Genomic DNA, 21,755 nt, shown 5'->3' with positions numbered 1-21,755 from the left:
TGGGTTGTTCCTGAAAACAGAAAACAGAGAACACAGCTACGAGTCTGTTTATGCAAACCCCTATCACAGAGTAACCCTGAGCCTCCTCAGCCTGCCTGCCAGTAACCTGTAGCGTTTTAATGCTAAGATCAACATGTCCCCTTCACCCCGTCTCCGTCCTGCAGTGTGCGTCACTTTGAGCTTTACCTACAGAAGGCCACAGCACTTTGCTTGCAGGTTTTGAACTCAAATACTGATGAGCCTCCACAAGTCATGCCAATGTGTTACCTACCTAGGTAGTGGCTGAGCCAGTTTAAGGCACCATGAAAGCTGGGGTGCTGCCACTTAGCACAGTCTGCTTTCGTGTTAGCATGTGGTTGCAGTGAACCCTGCCATCTCCCATCTCCCTTCATTTCTCTGGAGAAGCTGGCTGCCAGGGTGCTTACATGAACTCTCCAGCTCACACTTGTTTCAGGCACTGTGGGGCTCAAATGGACTGGGTCCAGGCTCCAGCTGGTCTGAGGACTGTGCTGACAGCACAAGGGGAAGGAGCTGTGAGACTGCAGACATAAGGCCTTGTAGGAATAGAGCAGTGGGTGCCTTTCAACACTCCCCACACAGGAAGAGTCTGTCCTGGCTGAGCAGGGAGGGGCAGGAGTGCAGGAGAGTTCTGAGGTGTCTCTGAGAGAGTGTGGGAGCTACAGAGTGGAGTCTGTTGAACAAAGGGAGCCTGTGAGGACATTCCTGTGTCCCATGGGAGGGGGCATCAGAGACACTGCAGACTTCAATTCTACCCTACACAGTGGCTGGCTGATGCTGAGAGGGGCACTAGGTCCCAATCTTTTTCGAAAATTTTCATTTTTTAAGAATTTATTTCGCCCCACACCTATGGACATCTAATCTTTGACAAAGGGGCCCAGACTATTACATGGGGAAAGCAGAGTCTCTTCAACAAATGGTGTTGGAAACAATGGGTTGAAACATGCAGAAGAATGAAACTGAATCACTGTATTTCACCAAATACAAAAGTAAATTCCAAGTGGATCAAGGACTTGGATGTTAGACCAGAAACTATCAAATACTTAGAGGAAAATATTGGCAGACTCTTTTCCACATAAATTTTAAAGACATTTTCAATGAAACGAATCTAATTACAAAGAAGACTAAGGCAAGTATAAACCTATGGGACTACATCAAATTAAAAAGCTTCTTCACAGCAAAAGAAACCACTACCCAAATCAAGAGATCCCTCACAGAATGGGAGAAGATCTTTACATGTCATACATCAGATAAGAGTTTAATAACCAACATATATAAAGAACTTGCCAGACTCAACAACAAGACAACAAATAACCCCATCCAAAAATGTGGGGAGGACTTGGACAGAATATTCACCACAGAAGAGATCCAAAAGATCAACAAACACATGAAAAAATGCTCCAAGTCTCTGATTGTCAGAGAAATGCAAATAAAGACAACAATGATTTAGATACCACTTCACTCCTGTGCGAATGTCATACATCAGAAAAGGTAACAGCAAATGGTAACAGCAGCAAATGCTGGAGAGGGTGTGGGGTCAAAGGAACCCTCCTGCACTGCTGGTGGGAATGTCAATTGGTCCAACCTCTGTGGAGAACAGTCTGGAGAACTCTCAGAAGGCTAGAAATGGACCTACCCTATGACCCTGCAATTCCTCTCCTGGGGAAATATCCTAAGGAACCCAACACATCCATCCAAAAAGATCTGTGTACACATATGTTCTTGGCAGCACAATTTGTAATAGCCAAAACCTGGAAGCAACCCAGATGTCCAACAACAGATGAGTGGCTGAGCAAGTTGTGGTATATATACACAATGGAATACTACTCAGCTTTAAAAAATGGTGACTTCACCATTTTCAGCTGATCTTGGATGGACCTTTAAAAAATCATGTTAAGTGAAAGAAATAGAAGGATAAATATTGGATGCTCTCACTCTCAGGCAGAAGTTGAAAAGCAAGATCAGAAAAGAAAACACAAGTAGAACCTGAAAAGGAATTGGCATATCGCACCAAAGTAAAAGTGGGGGTGGGTGGGGAGAATACAGGTCCATGAAGGATGATAAATGACATAGTAGGGGTTGTATTGTTAAATGGGAAACTGGGGAATGTTATGCATGTACAAACTATTGTATTCACTGTTGAATGTAAAACATTAATTCCCCAATAAAGAAATAAATTTTAAAAATTAATTAATTAATTAATTAAATAAAGAATTTATTTCTTTATACATGAGAAAGATAGGAGGAGAGATAGAACCAGATATCACTCTGGTACATGTGCTGTCGGGGTCGATCTCGTGACCTCAAGCTAGAGAGTCCAGTGTCTTAGCCACTGTGTATCCTCCTCCCGGACCACCGAATACTTGTACTTCTTTTTTTTTTTTTTTTTTGCCTCCAGGGTTATTGCTGATGCTCGGTGCCTGCCCCATGGAGGCCATTATTTTCCCCTTTTGTTGCCCTTGTTGTGGAATACTTGTATTTTTTAAAAAGTAACCCTGCAACCTCCTTAGAGGTAGCCTCCTTAGAACAGGGTTCTCAAACCGCAATGAAAGATTCATCTCAGACTATTTACTCCAGGTTCCCTGATTCTCCAGTTCAATTACTGCTTAGCCCAAGAGTACTGGACGTTGGTAAAGTTACAATATGCGGAAAGTTGAGTGTATGTGTTACACGGTGGTTCCTTTCTTTTTTCTTTTTTTTCTCTTTGCTCTTTCTCATTAAGGCTGTTTGGTTTTTTTTGTTTTTTTATTTTTTAAATTTATTTCTTTATTGGGGAATTAATGTTTTACATTCAACAGTAAATACAATAGTTTGTACATGCATAACATTCCCCAGATTCCCATTTAACAATACAACCCCCACTATTTCATTCATCATCTTTCATGGACCTGTATTCTCCCCACCCACCAACCCACCCCAGAGTCTTTTACTTTGGTGTAATACTCCAATTCCATTTCAGGTTCAACTTGTGTTTTCTTTTCTAATCTTGTTTTTCAACTTCGGCCTGAGAGTGAGATCATCCCATATTCATCCTTCTGTTTCTGACTTATTTCACTCAACATGATTTTTTCAAGGTCCATCCAAGATCGGCTGAAAACGGTGAAGTCACCATTTTTTACAGCTGAGTAGTATTCCATTGTGTATATATACCACAACTTGCTCAGCCACTCATCTGTTGTTGGACACCTAGGTTGCTTCCAGGTTTTGGCTATTACAAATTGTGCTGCCAAGAACATATGTGTACACAGATCTTTTTGGATGGATGTGTTGGGTTCCTTAGGATATATCCCCAGGAGAGGAATTGCAGGGTCATAGGGTAGGTCCATTTCTAGCCTTCTGAGAGTTCTCCAGACTGTTCTCCACAGAGGTTGGACCAATTGACATTCCCACCAGCAGTGCAGGAGGGTTCCTTTGACCCCACACCCTCTCCAGCATTTGCTGCTGTTACCTTTTCTGATGCATGACATTCTCACAGGAGTGAAGTGATATCACATTGTTGTCTTTATTTGCATTACTCTGACAATCAGAGACTTGGAGCATTTTTTTATGTCTTTGTTGGCCTTTTGGATCTCTTCTGTGGTGAATATTCTGTCCAAGTCCTCCCCCCATTTTTGGATGGGGTTATTTGTTGTCTTGTTGTTGAGTCTGGCAAGCTCTTTATATATGTTGGTTATTAAACTTTATCTGATGTAAGGCATGTAAAGATCTTCTCCCATTCTGTGAGGGGTCTCTTGGTTTGGGTAGTGGTTTCTTTTGCTGTGAAGAAGCTTTTTAATTTGATGTAGTCCCATAGGTTTATACTTGCCTTAGTCTTCTTTGTAATTGGATTCGTTTCATTGAAAATGTCTTTAAAATTTATGCAGAAAAGAGTTCTGCCAATATTTTCCTCTAAGTATCTGATAGTTTCTGGTCTAACATCCAAGTCCTTGATCCACTTGGAATTTACTTTTGTATTTGGTGAAATACAGTGATTCAGTTTCATTCTTCTGCATGTTTCAACCCATTGTTTCCAACACCATTTGTTGAAGAGACTCTGCTTTCCCCATGTAATAGTCTGGGCCCCTTTGTCAAAGATTAGATGTCTATACGTGTGGGGCCTCATTTCTGGGCTCTCAATTCTATTCCACTGGTCAGTGTGTCTGTTCATGTTCCAGTACCAAGCAGTTTTGATGACAATGGCCCTATAATACAGTTTGAGATATGGGAGTGTGATGCCTCTGGTTCTGTTCTTTTTTCTCAAGATTGTTTTTGCAATTCTAGGTCTTTTCTGGTTCCAGATAAACATTTGTAACATTTTTTCTATTCTCCTAAAAAATGTGCTTGGGATCTTGATGGGGATAGCATTAAATTTGTAGATGGCTCTGGGTAATATATTCATTTCGATGATGTTAATTCTTCCAACCCATGAACATGGAATATCTTTCCACTTCTTTGTGTCTTTTTCAATTTCTTTGAGTAGTGACTCATAATTTTCAGTATACAAGTCTTTCACTTCTTTGGTTAGGTTTACTTCTAGATATTTTATTGTTTTTGTTGCTATAGAAAAAGGAACTGATTTCTGGATTTCAATTTCTCCTAACTTAGTGTTTGCATAGAGGAATGCTACTGACTTTTGAATGTTAATTTTATACCCTGACACATTACTATTGCCTGATGATTTCCAAAAGCTTCTTACTGGATTCCTTAGGTTTTTCCATGTATACTATCATGTTATCTGCAAATAAGGAGAGCTTGACTTCTTCTCTTCCAATCTGTATGCCTTTAATTCCTTGCTCCTGCCTGATTGCTATGGCAAGAACTTCCAACACTATGTTGAATAGTAATGGTGATAGTGGGCAGCCCTGTCTCGTACCTGATCATAGTGGAAATGCTTCCAGTTTTTCACCATAGAGTATGATGTTGGCTGTAGGTTTGCTATATATAGACTCCACTATCTTCAGGAATTTTCCATCTATTCCCATTTTTTGTAGTGTTTTGATCATAAAGGGATGTTGTATTTTGTCAAAGGCTTTCTCTGCATCTATTGATATGACCATGTGGTTTTTGGTCTTGCTTTTGTTGATGTGGTGGGTCACATTGATTGATTTACGTATATTAAACCAACCTTGCATGTCTGGGATAAACCACACTTGGTCATGATGAGCAATCTTTTTGATATACTGCTGTATCCGGTTGGCTAGAATTTTGTTTAATATTTTCGCATCTATGTTCATCAGAGATATTGGTCTGTAATTTTCTTTTTTGGTTGTGTCCCTGTCTGCTTTTGGTATCAGGGTGATGTTGGCTTCATAGAAGCTGGCAGGGAGTATTCCAGTGTCTTCAATCTTCTGGAAGACTTTTAAAAGTAGAGGTATTAGTTCTTCTTTGAAGGTTTTGTAGAATTCATTTGTAAAACCATCTGGTCCAGGACTTTTATTTTTGGGAAGATTTTTGATAACTGTTTCAATTTCATTAGCTGTGATGGGCCTGTTCATGTTATCCACTTCCTCTTGACTTAGTTTTGGAAGTTGGTAGGTATCTAGGAAATCATTCATTTCTTCCAGGTTCTCTAGCTTGGTGGCATATAGTTGTTCATAGAAGCCTCGCATGATATGTTGAATTTCCGCAGTGTCTGTTGTGATATCTCCTCTTTCATTTAGTATCCGATTTATTTGGGTCTTCTCCCTTTTTTGTTTTGTGAGTCTGACTAAAGGCTTGTCGATTTTGTTTACTCTTTTGAAGAACCAACATTTACTTTCATTGATCTTTTGTATGGTTTTCCTATTCTCAATGTTATTTATTTCTGCCCTAACTTTAGTAATTTCTGTCCTTCTGGTTGCTTTAGGATTCCTTTGTTGTTCTTCTTCTAGGTCTTTAAGATGTGCAATCAGGCTCTTTATTTGTGCCTTTTCTTGTTTCCTAATGTGTGCTTGTATAGCTATGAACTTCCCTCTTAGGACTGCTTTAGCTGTGTCCCAAATATTTTGATAGCTTGTGTCTTCATTTTCATTGAACTCTCGAAACATTTTGATTTCTTCCTTGATTTCCTCTTTGACCCAGAAGTTGTTAAGAAGTGTACTGTTGAGCTCCCACATTTTGGGACTGTTACTAATCTTTTATTGATTGTTAAGTGTTAGTTTCATTCCACTGTGGTCTGAGAAGATGCTTGGCATGATTTCAGTGCTCTTGAATTGGCTGATGCTGTCTTTGTGGCCTAACATATGGTCTATCCTTGAGAATGATCCATGTGGATTTGAGTAAAATGTGTATTCCAGTTTCTTGGGATGAATGACTCTGAAAATGTCCAATAGTTCTAGTTTATCTATCTCTTCATTTAGCTCCCTTATGTCTTTACTGATTTTCTTCCTGGATGATCTGTCAAGTTGAGAGAGTGGGGTGTTGAAGTCCCCTACTACGATTGTGTTACTGTTAATATATTGCTGTAGCTCTTTCAGTAGAAGTTTGATGTATTTAGATGGCTTCTCATTGGGTGCATAGATATTAATAATTGTTAAGTCCTCTTGATTGACTGATCCTCTGAGCATTAAGTAGTGTCCATTCCTATCTTTTTTAATCTTATCTATTTTCAAGTCTATCATGTCAGATATGAGAATAGCTGTTCCTGCCCTTTTTTGTGTGCCATTGGCTTGTATGATAGTTTTCCATCCTTTCACTTTAAGTCTGTGTTTGTCTTGTTGAGTTAGGTGAGTTTCCTGTAGACAACATATTGTTGGGTTGTGTTTTCTGATCCATCTTCCTACTCTGTGTCTTTTAATAGGTGAATTCAGGCCATTGAAATTTATTGATATCAAAGACTGAAGATATTTTAACGCCATTCTTGTAGAGTTTTAGATTGTTTTGATATATGTCCTATTTGTGGTGGTCTGGTTGTTTATAGGAGACCTTTCAGAAGTTCTTTCAGGGCAGGCTTGGTGATGGTTGCTTCCTTCAACTGTTGCTTGTCTGAGAAGGTTTTGATGCTTCCATCTAGTCTGAATGACAGTCTAGCAGGATATAGTATTCTTGGCTGAAAGCTTTTCTCATTGATAGATATCTTGCCATTCTCTTCTGGCCTGTCGTGTTTTTATGTAGAAGTCTGCTGCTAATCTTATGGGTTTTCCTTTGTAGGTGACTCTTTGTTTTTCTCTTGCAGCCTTGAGGATCCTTTCTTTATCCTTATTCCTTTCCAATCTAAGTATGACATGTCTTGGTGTCTTTAGGTCTGGGTTAATTCTGTTTGGGACCCTCTGGGCTTCTTGAATCTTTATGTCTTTGATGTTGTCTAGACTAGAGAAATTTTTAGCTATTATGGCCTGGAGAATGCTTTCTTCCTCTCCTTCTCTTTCTTCCTCTGGTAAGCCAATAATGCGTATATTGTTTCTTTTGAAGTCATCCCATAGGACTCTGTTGTTGTTTTCAGCATCTCTTAATCTCTTTTTGAGATCTCTTACTTCTTTTTTAGTTGTCTCTAATTCATCCTCACTCTTGCTAATTCTGTCTTCAGCCTCATAGATTCTATTCTCTCTGCCCTCTACTGCTTTCTGGAGTTCATCTATTTTGTTGCCCTGCTCTGATACTGTTTTAGCTTGTTCAGCTAGTTGCCTTCTTAGCTCAGTGATTTCAGCTTTCAGCTCTCTAATAACCATGAGATTATTAGAATTTTCTTCCATTTTCTCATTTGTTGTTCCTGCATTTCTGATTACAATTTTTTCAAATTCTTTACTCACTCCTGTTATTATTTCCTTAGCTAATGTTTGGATGTTGAACTCATTGTTTTGTGCTTCACCCTCTGGAGGACTTTTAGCTGGACTCTTGTCCTGGTTCGAGTCTCCAATATTTTTTCTTGTTGTTTTAACCATTTTATATATTATGTTATGAGTTCCCTTTATCAGTACTTTTCAAATTATTGATCACTATTGCCTGGATTGACTTGTGTCTAAGTAATTTAATTAAAGGTTTTACTGTGGTGGAAGTTAACTGTTTTTTCAATCCCTGAGTTGGAGCTCAGTGATGTAAAAGCCTCTTTTTTTTCTTCCCTGTAGGCTATGGGAGCCTGAGGGCTTTTAAACTATCAATAGGCTTCTTAGCTTAATCACTGACTCCTGACCAAGAGATAAAGCAGGGTGTGGCAGAGATAATTCAGTGGTTATGCAAAGAGACTTTCACAGCCCCTCAGCTATGCCACCAAGGTGTAGGTCTTCTCCTGAGTTTCCCGGTTAGATCTCTGTCCCCTGGTGTCCCTCCCTGTTGCTGCTCCAGATTCTGAGGGTAGTAGCAATGGAGACTCAGAGTTGCACTTGGTGAGTCTCTGGGGAGTCCTTTCCTCCCATCAGCTGTCCCCTTTTTGTGGAGCAGACTGGAGGTGGTGTCTCCACTGATAAACTGTTGAACTGTTAGCAGTCACTTAATCTCTCCTTAGGCCCCTCTCTCCTCTCCGTCATCAGCCACGCGTGTTTGTACTCACGAGTGATTTACTTGGTTCCTGTGATCATTCTAGTCCTGTCTTGTTTTGGTCTGGGTGGTCTCCTTTGGTATTCCTAGTTGATCCGGGAGAGGAGAGGAGAGAAAGCGATCTGCTGCTCGTAGCTCCGCCTCCGGAAGTTCGGGAAGCGGTGTTTCCTTTCTTAAGTCTAAAGGCTAAGAAATCTCAGTGAAGTAGAAACTTTGGGTGCTATAGAGAAGGCTCATGAGTAGGACACATGACTTGTCATATGTGTCCTAGTATTGTGCTCCATCCCCATCTGCCATTGATAGGATGTGTGGAGGCCCAGTGCTATGGTTCCTCTTCAAAATGAAAATGTTGTTGGCTAGTAGAAAATGTGCATGTGTTTGCCATACATCAGACAAGAGTTTAATAACCAAAATATATAAAGAGCTTGCCAAACTCAACCACAAGAAAACAAATGACTCCATCTAAAAACAGGGAGAGGGTGTACACAGAATATTCACCACAGAAGAGATCCAAAAGGCCAACAAAGACATGAAAAAATGCTGCAAGTTTTCGATTGTCAGAGAAATGCAAATAAAGACAACAATGAGATACAACTTCACTCCTGTGAGAATGTCATACATCAGAAAAGGTAACAGCAGCAAATGCTGGAGAGGGTGTGGGGTCAAAGGAACCCTCCTGCACTGCTGGTGGGAATGTCAACTGGTCCAACCTCTGTGGAGAACAGTCTGGAGAACTCTCAGAAGGCTAGAAATGGACCTACCCTATGATCCTGCAATTCCTCTCCTGGCGATATAGCCTAAGGAACCCAACACACCCATCCAAAAAGATCTGTGTACACATATGTTCTTAGCAGAACAATTTGTAATAGCCAAAACCTGGAAGCAACCCAGGTGTCCAACAACAGATAAGTAGCTGAGCAAGTTGTGATCTATATACACAATGGAATACTACTCAGCTATTGAAAATGGTGACTTCATCGTTTTCAGCCGATCTTGGATGATGCTTGGAAAAAATCATGTTATGTGAAATAAGTCAGAAACAGAAGGATGAATGTGGGATGATGTCACTCTCAGGCAGAAGCTGAAAAACAAGATCAGAAGAGAAAACACAAGTAGAACCTGAACTGGAGTTGCTGTATTGCACCAAAGTAAAAGACTCTGGAGTGGGTGAGTGGGGTGAGCGGGAGAACTGGTCAAAAATGGATGACAGAGGACCTAGTGGAGGTTGTATTGTTATATGGAAAACTGGGAAATGTTATGCATGTGCAAACTATTGTATTTACTGTCAAGTGTAAAATATTAATTCCCCAATAAAGAAATTAAAAAACAAACAAAAAAGAAAATGTGTATGTGTTAAGTTCTTATTCCTCAAAAATAAGAAAGCAAATACTGAAAAGAATTTTTTAAATTTAAAGAGTATGGGTAAAGTGGCATTAGGAACTGGAATAGTAACTGTTAAAATGTCAAATATTCCATACTTGGTGATAATAGCTAGCTGATATAACCCTGTGACCTTCTGGGCCCCTCTGATGTCCTAAATTCAATCTGCTACATCACCATAACCAAGGACTGAGCAGTGCTATGGTAAAAATACATACATATATACATACATACATACATACAATAGAAAGACTGACACTACGACACTTCTCCACTATCAATCTCCTTCAGTTCTATTCTAGATGCTCCTCTGTGGGACCAGGGCTCCAACCTACTCTTTGAACCTCACTGAATTTAATGGGGATGGGGGTGCTTCCAGTTCTGGGAACCCTAATTTCTAGGGTCACTGTTCAAAAGGTAAGCTGGAAGAACAGCTCTTTCCTCATGCTTCTAGACTTTGAAAGCTCTTGCCATTGGTCTCAAGGTATCAGTTCCACTCAGAAAATAAATAAAATAATAATAATAACTATTATTATTATTATTATTGTTGTTATTATTATTATTATATCAGCTCCCTTGCATAGCCCTACTCAATGGTCAGTCAGCTCCAAGGCCTTTGTAGCTGTTAGCACATCACAGATATATTTAGCAGGTTCTTAGCAAAGAAGATGACATTTAGATTCCAACTGTACAAATATGGAAACTCAAGCCGAGAGACGTCCATTGACATCAACAGTCAGCAGTCAGAGATGGGATTTAAACCCAGCAAGAATGTTTACCATCTGTGACCTCAACTGCAGAGCACCTGGGTGGGGTGGCGATGGTGGGGTGTTAGGTTCTCAAGGACTGAGCCTGAGCTGACACCTATGACATAGTAGTGCTGGCAATAGGTTAAACTACTGGTACTGATGATACACTCAACTGTCCCATGTACCCTGGGAGATAACTCTTGCCAGGATGGGTGCATCATTAATGATGTGGCATAAAATTATAAAGATGGCTTTCTTTCTGCTAGGATCATGAAATAAACAAGGCCAGAGTCCCAGTCTTTAGCCTTTAGAGCTTAAGACATGTGGAAGTGCAAGAACTAGTGCGGGGGAGGGAGGTAGTTCCAGAGAGATAGTTATGCAAAGAGTCTCATGTCTGATGAGGTCCCGAGTTCAATCCCCAAGAGCACATGTACCAGAGTGATGGCTGGTTATCATCCCTCCCCTCTCTTTCTCACTCTGTCTTCCTATCATTTTTCATGAATAAATAAATAAAATCTTTAAAAAAAAAAAAAAAAAGGCTTTCAAGGACACTCCTGCCTGAGGCTCCAAAGTCCCATGCCACCTTATGCCATTTTACTTCTTCTTTTTTAAATTTTATTTATTGCATAGAGACAGAAAGAAATTGATAAGGGAGGGGGAGCTAGAGAGGGAAAGAGACAGAGAGACACCTGAAGCTCTGCCTCACCACTCAGGAAGCTTTCCCCCTATTGGTAGGGACTAGGGCCCTGAACCCAGGTCCTTGCCCACTAGTGTGTGTGCTCACCCAGGTGCGCCACCACCTGGCCCCCTGTTGCACTTTCAAAGCATTTGCTTCCTTTTTATTATCTGCCCATCTCTTGGTGACTATTTATTAACAGGTTTATTCCTATGATTTTCTATGACCTTTTCTTGGTGTCCCCTTTTTCTCTCCAGACCTCTGCATAATGCAGGTGAGAACGGCATATATGTGTCTGATAATTTGCTTTTATACCTGATGAGTATGAGGACAGCGTCTTTCTTTCCTATCTCCCTCCCATTACTTATTTCTTCTGTTCTATTTTGTTCTTTCATATTCTGTCTCATTATGTGTAATACTGCTGAGCCTGTGTACCATTTTCCCTCCTTTATTTGAAATAGATGGAGATCAGCGTCAGAATCCCAGTACGAGTCCCTGGCTCCCCAGCTGCAGGGAAGTCGCTTCACAAGCGGTGAAGCAGTTCTGCAGGTGTCTATCTTTCTCTCCCCCTCTGTCTTTCCCTCCTCTCTCTATTTCTCTCTGTCCTATCCAACAACGACGACAACAATAATAACTACAACAATACAACAAGGGCAACAAAAGGGAATAAATAAATAGTAAAAAAATATTTAAAATTAAAAAAAAATAAAAGAAAGAGAGGGAGAGACTGAGAGAGAAAGAAACTATAGCACCATTTCACCATGCATAAAGGTTTCTTGTGGTTACCAGTATTCGTGCAAGTCATTCCAGGGATCAAATCTAGAGCCTCAAAGAACAAGCAGTGTGCTTAACAAGTGAGCTATCTAACGCTCCCAGAAAGAAATCAGAAGAAGGAGGAGTAAGGGACAGTCCAGTCAGCAGGAGCCACAGAGGAACAGGGCGATTGGAAAGGGGAAAGGTGAAAGAACTTGAAAAGGAGTCACCAGCTTGGCAGGCTCAGGCGTCATTGCCCGTAACTCACTCTGGACACAAGCAGCTGATGTTCCATAGCCCACAGCCTGGTCGAGTCCAATGGTGAGCAGGCCGAAGTTGACAGGAGCCTTGGCGATGTGGTTTGTGTCTTCAGAGCCGAGGGCCACTTCCGCAAAGGAGAACTCACTGCCTGGCACAGCTGTCCAGGTGAGCTGGTTCCTAAGTGAGTGAGTGTCCAGGGTCAGCTGTTCAGCAGCCTTGGTTGGTGCCACCACCAGGGCCACCCCAGTAGAGTCTGGCACAGCCTTGACCACATAGGAAGAGCAGTAGGAAGCCACATCTGGGACCAGGACCAGGTAGGGGTCATAGGCAAGTTCATCAGTTAGGGCCCCAGTGCTCAACAGCAGGACCTGGATGCCCCTGTCTGCAGTCAGGTGGAGTGGCCTGGAAGGCTGGACCTCAAACTCTGCCACTTGCCCCTCCTTGAGCTGCCGGGAGCCAGTGGTGCCCCCGTGATTGTAGGTCACCTTTGTGGGCTGACTGGCCACCACATAGGCCAGGTCAAAGAGATTCTGAGAGTCCAGGGTGGCCACCACATAGTGGGTGCCCCAGGCAGATGTGGGGAGCAGCTGCTCCACCACGTGGTTGCAGGTTGTGTGTTTCTGGGCACAGGTGTGACCTGAGAAGACAGCCACAGGGCTGCTGGATGTGACCTTTGACCCTGAGAGATCAGAATCACTCTGCACCTGGGCCACCTCATAGGGCTGCAGGGAGACACTCAGCACCTGACCTGCAGGGTAGGACTTGCCCTTGAACGTCACTGCCCCCTTCAGCTTCATGCTGACCCTGGCACCTGTGGCACCAGCCACCACAGCAAACTCTGGTGCGACCCAAGCACTGGGGGGTGTGAATACAAAGTACTCAGTGCCCAGGGCACTGACGGGCCACAGGTGTGTCAGCTCTGCTGTCTCTGGCTTGAAGTTCACGGCCTGCACAGAGACCCTCTGGTCAGAGTGGACCACCACTGCGTGCCGGAAGGTGGTACTGCCCACCATCTCAGCCTTGTCTCCTATGTTGACCTTGACTGTCTGCCCGGGTCTCACGGTGACCTTCTGAGAGGTGTCATCTGCATGGCTGAGGACAGAGACAGAGGCCACTCTGTTGGACATGCTGGTGACCAGGAGATGGAGATTGGCATCGGTGGACCCTGCGTAGAAGTTCTGCATGAACACTGCGAGGAATTCCTCTCCTCTGGGGTTCTCACGGTACACAGAGGCCTCCTGGGATAGCCCTAAGGGAAGAAAATATATTTAATGGACTGTTTATCTAACATCCTCATCAGAGAAGTCACTTCTTAACCTGTTCTTGCCCTGGGTATCATAAACGTTTTAAGTTTAATTTTTCTCCTAGTCTTCACTTTCTTTGCTCCTTATTCCTGCAGTATGCATCTTACTCTTCATTCTGAGTTGTATTTTCAGAGTCAACACATTTGACGGTTATGTTGAACTCACATACAGAACTAGGCAAGTCACATCAATGTTGGTGACTGAAGCATTCAGCATCGTGACAAGTGGGTAGCTGACACTGAATTTTATAGATTACTATGACAGCTTACAGAGGCATTTAAAAAAATTGTCAGATATCATCCTTCTCGATAAACTGGCTCCCTGTTGATTTGAAATCCTCAGCTCAAGTTCTTTTGTGCAAAATGGGGTTCATATTGGCTGAATCATGGTGTCAATCTGTAGTTTCCATGTTAGTAGCATGTAAAGTAGTGAAGCAGTTGTGAGACAGCAGATAAAATGCCCCCTAGAAAGGGAGAGCAGTGAGTGTCTCTCAACATCCCCCAACCAGGAAGAGATGTCCATGTCTGAGGAGAGGTCTGAAGGGTCTTTGAGAATGTGTGGACATTGTATTATAGGATTTAGTGAACGAATACAGGGAATCTGGCCTCATGAGATGGAAAAAAAATGGACACTTCAAAAGCAACTGAAATAGAGGCTACGTGGTGGTGAGAGGGTCCTTAGGCCCCAGACTTTCCTTAGTATTTTAACTGTGCTAGAGACTCTACACTTAGACATAGCCCTGGAACATAATTAATAGCCTCTCCAGAATGAAGCTCTGAAGCCCCACAGTGAAGTGGTTGTTCAGGCGCATTCCTCCCCACGTTTCATTCTTCTCCCTTTCAGTACAGCTCAGTTCAGGAGAATTTGAAGTTGCTAAAGAAAGTTCTGCAGGAACAACCATGGGGATGTGCTGTGTGAGCTTTTCACTATGTTTCTTTTCTTTCTTTTTTTTTTTTTTAAGTTAACTTACTTAAAAATATATATTTATGGGAGTCGGGCTGTAGCGCAGCGGGTTAAGCGCAAGTGGCGCAAAGCACAAGGACCAGCATAAGGATCCTGGTTCGAACCCCGGCTCCCCACCTGCAGGGGAGTTGCTTCACAGGCGGTGAAGCAGGTCTGCAGGTGTCTATCTTTCTCTCCTCCTCTCTGTCTTCCCCTCCTCTCTCCATTTCTCTCTGTCCTATCCAACAACGACAACAACAATAATAACTACAACAATAAAACAATAAGGGCAACAAAAGGGAATAAATAAAATAAATATTAAAAAATATATATATTTATTTACTTGTTTTCCATTTTGTTGCCCTTGTTATTTTATTGCTGTAGTTATTATTGTTGTTGTTGATGTCATTGTTGTTGGATAGGACAGAGAGAAATGGAGAGAGGAGGGGAAGACAGAGAGGGGGAGATAAAGATAGACACCTGCAGACCTGCTTCACCTACTATGAAGCGACTCCCTTGCAGTGGGGGAGCCAGGGCCTCAAACCCGGATCCTTACACTGGTGCTTGCACTTCACACCACGTGCACCTAACCCACTGCGCTACCACCCGACCCCTATTTCCCTTCTTTCTGAACATGCTACTCAGGTCAAAAGGCCAAGGGATCTCTTTGAAGGAGATGCTTGGAAGCCAAAGAGATTATTCACTGAGTAGGGTGTGTGAATTGCCATGCCTCAGTCACTAGCTCTAGATCCACTTGGAAGAGTCAGGTACATGAGAAGCTCCAGAGCTGTGACTTCTTTCTCAATATCTGAATGAAAACATTGGCCAGTAGCAGTTGTACATGTGCAAGGTCCTGATCCTCCCCAATATACAATTATGTAAGGAATAATAAACAAACAAACAAACAAAACATACCGGTAGACTGTCTTCCACTAACTGGTGTATGAATTGTTTTAATAAGAAAATGGTGGCCCAGGAGGTGGCACAACGGATAAAGCATCGGACTCTCAAGCATGAGGTCCTGAGTTTAATCCCCGGCAGCACATGTACCAGAGTGATGTCTGGATCTTTCTCTCTCCTCTTATGTTTCTCATTAATAAATAAATAAAATCTTAAAAAAAAAAAAAGAAAGAAAAGAAAATGTTTCCTGGGCCAGGCAGTGGCGCACCTGGTTGAGCACACACATTACAGTGTGGAAGGACCTGTGCAGACGTTACAATGCACAAGGACGCAAGTTTGAGCCCCTGGTTCCCACCTGCAGGTGGAAAGCTTAACGAGTGGTGAAGTAGAGCTGCAGGTGTCTGTCTGTCCCTCTCTCTACATCCCCTGTCAACTGCTGTCTCTATCCAATAAAAAATTTAATTTAATTTAAAAATTGAAAAAAAAAAAAAAAGAAAATATTTCCTAACTCATGGGGAGAAGCTGCAGACATGGGGACCCTTGTTACTCTCCTAGCACTTTGGCTCTCCTCTCATAAACTCCACACCACACCCACAAACACACAAAACAACAGACAAAGAGCAGATGACTGACAGCAAGGGACTTGTAAGACTTTGCTTCTAGTCTCTGAGCGCTCCGTGTTTGGTTGCATGCTGCATCACACCAGAGCACTTTGCCTGAGTGGCTGGATTGTGCCTGGGAAGTTCCCATCTCATCTCATCTCTAGCTCTAGCTCAACTCTATTTCTTTTTTTTTATTAAAAATTATCTTTATTTATTTACTTATTGGATAGAGACAGGCAGAAATTGAGAGGAGGAAGAGACAGAGAGACACCTGCAATACTGCTTCACCACTTGCAAAGCTTTTCCCCTGCAGGTGGGGCCTGTGTCCTTGTGCACTGTAACGTCTTCATTCAACCATGTACTCCACCCCCACCCCATTCAACTCTGTTTCTATCATTTCTCTTTTTCTCTTTAATGAGGAGTCTGGAAATGCATCCACTGCCTTGTATATAGCTGATAGCACTACTCAGTGACTGCCAGGGCAAATTTAAAATATTTATTTACTCATCTTATTGCCACCGGGGTTGGTGTACTACGTACGACTCCACCACTCCTGATGACTAACTTTTTTTTTCCTATTTCATTTGATAGGACAGAGAGAAATTGAGAGGGGGAAGGGAGAAAGAGAGATAGATACCTGTAGACTTTCTTCACCACTCATGAAGCATCCTGCTGCAGATAGGGAGTGGGGGGTTGAACCTTGGCCACTGAATATGGCAATGTGTGTGCTCAACCGGGTATATCTCTGATTGGCTCCTTACAGCCCCTCTCTCTCTCTCTCTCTCTCCCTCCCTCCCTCCCCCTCCCCCCTCTCCCTCTCCTTCTCCCTCTCCCTCCTTCCCTCTCTCTCACTCACTTTTAATAGGGTAGGGGGATAAATAAACAAACACAGAGAGAGGATAGACATCGCAACACTTCTTCCTCTATGGAGCTCCCTAGTGCCATCCACATGGGGCCAGGGTTTCAATCCACTGTTTGCATTTCTTTCTTTCTCTCTCTTACTTTTTCTTTCTTTCTTTCCTTCTTTCTTTCTTCCTCTCTCTCTTTTCTTTTCTCTTTCTTTCTTTCTCTTTTTATTTTTTTGCCAGTGCCGGGAATGCTAGTGTTGGGTCAGAGCTTGAAAGGGTGACACCAGAAGAAACAGCTCTTCCTCCAAAGCTTCCAGACTTTGAAATCTCTTGCTTTTTGTCTCCTCATGGTATCCGAACCGCTTGCGCAGCCCTACTCACTGGCTAGCTCCTTTCTAGCATTCACAACTGTTAGCACATCACACCCTCACTCAGCAAGTCTTTAACTAAAGAGTGCGCAGATCTGACCCCATTTTATGGATGTGGAAACTATGGCCACAGAGGCAAAGTCACATCAAAGGCCACACAATCAGATGTAGGATCGGAACCTAGGGAAGTGTGGCTTTAACATTTGTGACCTCAATCGCAGGGTACCTTGGGGGTGGGGATAGTGTCTCCTTGGGTTTTGCCTGAGGTTACACTTAGGGGAATTCTTAGATATAACTATCCTGACACCTGTGACTGAAGCACCCAACACTATTGAAAGTTGGGGTTTTAGGGGCTGGGTGGTGGCACACCTGGTTGATCATATATGTTGCAATGTGCAAGGACTTGAGTTCAAGCCCTCAATATGCACCTGTGGCTTTGCAAGTGGTGAAGCAGTGATGCAGGTGTCTCTCTCTTCCTTGCTATCTACTCTCCCTCTTGATTTCCCTCTGTTTCTGTGAAAGGATGGAAGGAATTCCAGAAGGGAGGAAGGAAAGTTGAGGGTCTTACCAGTTTCTAGATTTAGAGTGTTATTATGATAACTTCTGCATGAGTATTATAAAGGGCCGAATCCTTCCCTAAATAGATCTAGGATGTTTTGTGACAACAATATCAAGACATCAGCAATTTAAATAAAAGGAGTGTTATTATAAAGGTGATTGGGGTATAATTTTATTAATAGAAAGCTTTCATTTGGAGCTGGGTGGTGATGCACCTGGTGGAAGTACATGTTACAATGTGCAAGGACTCGGGTTTGAGCCCCCACTGCCCACCTGCAGGGGAAAGCTTTGCAAGTGGCGAAGTAGTGCTGCAGGAGTCTCTCTCTCTTACTCATTTTCCTCTGGAGTTCTGGCTATCTCTATCCAATCAATAAATAATGATAATACAAAAGAAAAAGAAAGTTTTCACTTCATTTAAAAAATTAGAAATCAGCTTACAGTATAGATACAGACTAAATAAATGTTTAAGAACTATAAATAAACATAGGGGGTCAGATGGTAGTGCACTTGGTTAAGTGCACACATTATAGTGTGCAAGGATGCAGGTTCAAGCCCCTGGTCCCCACCTCCAGGGGGAAAGCTTTACGAGTGGTGAAGCAGGTCTGCAGGTGTCTCTCTGTCTCTCCTCTCTCTACCTCTCCCTTCCCTCTTGATTTCTCTCTGACTCTATCCAATAGTAGATGAATAAAAATATTTTTTAAAAAAAGAACTATAAATAAACATTTTTAAAAGTGCCAGATGGAGACTCCAAATTTTCATTGCAATATTCTTGCCTTTAGGTTCATGATTAGTCAACAATTTGTTCTGCTTTATATCTTAACTCTCTTTCAGCCACCAGGTTCCAGATGCTACCATGATGCCAACCTGACTTCCCTGGTCAGACAACCCCACCAATGTGTCCTGGAGCCCCACTTCCCCAAATCCTGGCCCCACTAGGGAAAGAGAGAGACAGGCTGGGAGTATGGATCGACTTGCCAATGCCCATGTTCAGCAGAAAAGCAATTACAGAAGTCAGACCTTTCACCTGCTGCACCCGATAATGATCCTGGTCCATACTCCCAGAGGGATAAAGAATAGGATAGCTGGGAGTCAGGTGGTAGCACAGCAGGTTAAGCACATGTGACGCAAAACACAAGGACCGGCGTAAAAATCCCAGTTTAAGCCCCCAGTTCCCCACCTGCAGGGGAGTCGCTTCACAAGCAGTGAAACAGCTCTGCAGGTGTCTATCTTTCTCTCCCCATCTCTGTCTTCCCCTCCTCTCCCCAGTTCTCTCTGTCATACCCAACAACGACAACAACAATAATAACTACAACAATAAAATAACAAAGGCAACAAAAGGGAATAAATAAATAAATAAAATTTTTTAAAAGAATAGGAAAGTTATCAAAGGAGGGGATCCATTTTATAAATAAAAACTAAAATAAAAAAAGTTAAAAAATAAGTGCCAGATGTTATCATTGTTTTGGATAAACTGACTGCTTGAACGACTATGTAAATTCACTCGTTCAACATTGTTTTAGTTTCAGTGGGGTCTAAATTGGCTGGATGCAGATGCCTGGTTTGTGGTGTCTTTATTTGTAGGTTTTGGGGTGTATGTCTGTGAAATAGTGAAGCAGCGGTGAGACTGCAAATAAAACGCCTCCTAGAAACAGCAACCAATGGGTGCTTTTCAACATGCCCCAACTAGAAGGAGGTTGTCCAGGTCTGAGAAGAGAGAAGGGCAGGGAGGGGGAGGAGGGGCTTATAGAGGCTCTTTGGAGAGGGTTGGGGTTGCAGTGTGGCATCTGTGGAATAAAGGGAACCTGTAAGGATATTTCAGTTTCCTTTGGTGACAGGTGATCTCTGACAACATATATATATATAAACTATATATATTTTATTCCCTTTTGTTGCCATTGTAGTTATTACTGTTGTCATCATTGTTGGATAGGACAGAGAGAAATCGAGAGAAGAGGGGGACAGAGGGGCAGAGAAAGATAGATACCTGCAGACCTGCTTCACTGCTTATGAAGTGACTCCCCTGCAGGTGGGGAGCCAGGGGCTCGAACCGGGATCCTTATGCCGGTCCTTGCGCCTTGCACCACCTGCACTTAACCCGCTGTGCTACCACTTAACTCCCGACAAATGATATATATTTTTTAATTTTTTATTTATAAAAATGAAATATTGCTGAGAAATGTTACACATGTACAAACTATTGTATTTACTGTAGAATGTAAAACATTAATTTCCCAATAAAGAAATTTAAAAAAAAAGAAAACATTGACAAAACCATAGGATAAGAGGGTTACAGCTTCGCATAATTCCCACCGTGTATCCCATCCCCTCCCCTGATAGCTTTCCTATTCTTTAACCCTCTGAGAGTGTGGACCCAAGGTCATTGTGGGATGCAGAAGGTTGAAGGTCTGGCTTCTGTAATTGCTTCCCCGCTGAACAGACAACTGATATTTTAAAAGAAATGTAAGCAGGGTGGTTAGAGGGTCTAGTGGTCTCATCATCCCCCACACTTTGGCTTAGTGAAGACTACATCTGGGGGGCTGGGCAGTGGCACATTACCAAGTGCAAGGACCCAGGTTCTAGCTCCCCTAGCTACTCCCCACCTACAGGGGGCACTACACAAGCATTGAAGCAGGTCCCCCTCTCTCCCTATCTGTCACCCCTTGCCCTCTCAATTTCTCTCTGTCCTATCTAATAAAAATAGAAAGAGGAAAAAAATAGTTGCAAGGAGCAGTGGATTCGTAGTGCTAAACACCCAGCTCCAGCAACAACCCTGGTGACAATAAGGAGAGAAAAGAAAAGAAAAGAGTGGAAAGAAGACTACTTCTGGATATAAACCTGGATATCTAGGCAGCGAGATCTCCAAGAAGTCAATCTCTCTGTCTCTCTTTCTCCTCCCTCTCTTCTTAAGTCATCACCAGGGTTATGGCTGGGGCTCGGTGCCTGCACTACAATCCAGTGCTCCTAATTGCCATCTTTCTATTTTATTGGCTAGGACAGAGAGAAATTGAGAGATAGAGAAGAGAAACAGACACCTGTAGCCCTGCTTCACTGCTCATGAAGCATCCCCTGTGCAGTTGGGCAGCAGGGATTGAACTTGGGTCCTTGCTCATGGTAATATGTGCGCTTAACTGGGTGCGGCACTGTTGCCCATTTCTCTGTCTCTCTCTTGTTACTAGGGATTCACTGCTCTAGGCCAACTTGTTTATTGTTTGTTTGTTTTGTTTTCTTCATATGGAAAGACAGAGACAGAAAGGTACCACAGCACTGAAGATTCATTCCTTCAGTGTGCTTGGGGCTGGGCTTGAATCTGGGTCAAGCCTATGACACAGTGCACAATCCATGCGAGCTATCTTGCTGACTCACCGCTGTGTGATTCTCCATCCTCTCTGCAGAATGCAGCTCAGAATCAAAACTTCACTGGAACTGCTGAAAATCAAGTGTGTCCTATGATATATAACTTGGAACTAAGGTTTTCCACTTTCCTCCGTAGGTCCGAGAGGGTATGTGAATTCTACCACAATTCTCTGCAGAAACTTCACAGCCTCTTTCTTTGCCCAGACAGCCTGGGGTGACACTGGGAGATGGGTGCATGGAAGGGACACACACGCCAGCACTTATCCCTGCCCCAAACCCAGCAGGTAGAGTTCTCCAGACAGAAACAAAGACCCACATGTGGCCTCTGTCCAACTTACCCCACAGGAGGGTTGCTCCAGTCCAGATCGTCCACCAGTTCCACAGGGAGCCCATGTCTGCAGGGAAGAGACAGGGTCTTGGGAGGTAGGTGGTCTGCAGCTCCTGCCAGAGACTGTCCTAGTTTGAAGGGTTCCGTCGTGGGTCTGTTGGACACATTGGAGGCTGAGACTGGCAAGTAGGGATGTGTGTGTGTGTGTGTGTGTGTGTGTGTGTGTGTGTGTGTGTGTGTTGGGTGTCCAGTGAGTCTTAGGTCCCTGCCGTCCCCCAGCCTTT

General features: G+C 42.8%; 1 protein-coding gene across 1 annotated transcript in view; it reads right to left on the bottom strand.

The window, feature by feature from the left end:
* LOC107523584 (uncharacterized) overlaps positions 1 to 21,755 on the bottom strand; it is a 47,412-nt gene extending 25,657 nt beyond the window's left edge. The window contains exons 1-2 of the mRNA XM_060185932.1: positions 21,482 to 21,755; positions 12,275 to 13,516 (exon numbers count right to left, since the gene is read on the bottom strand). Coding sequence (XP_060041915.1) covers positions 12,275 to 13,516; positions 21,482 to 21,536 — 1,297 coding nt within the window. The 5' untranslated portion in view covers positions 21,537 to 21,755. The remainder of the gene's footprint in view (positions 1 to 12,274; positions 13,517 to 21,481) is intronic.

This window comes from Erinaceus europaeus, chromosome 2, assembly GCF_950295315.1.
Source record: "Erinaceus europaeus chromosome 2, mEriEur2.1, whole genome shotgun sequence".
Classification (NCBI taxonomy): Eukaryota; Metazoa; Chordata; class Mammalia; order Eulipotyphla; family Erinaceidae; genus Erinaceus; species Erinaceus europaeus.
The sequence above is the reverse complement of the archived record's forward strand: the minus strand, read 5'-3'. Positions and strand labels throughout refer to the sequence as shown.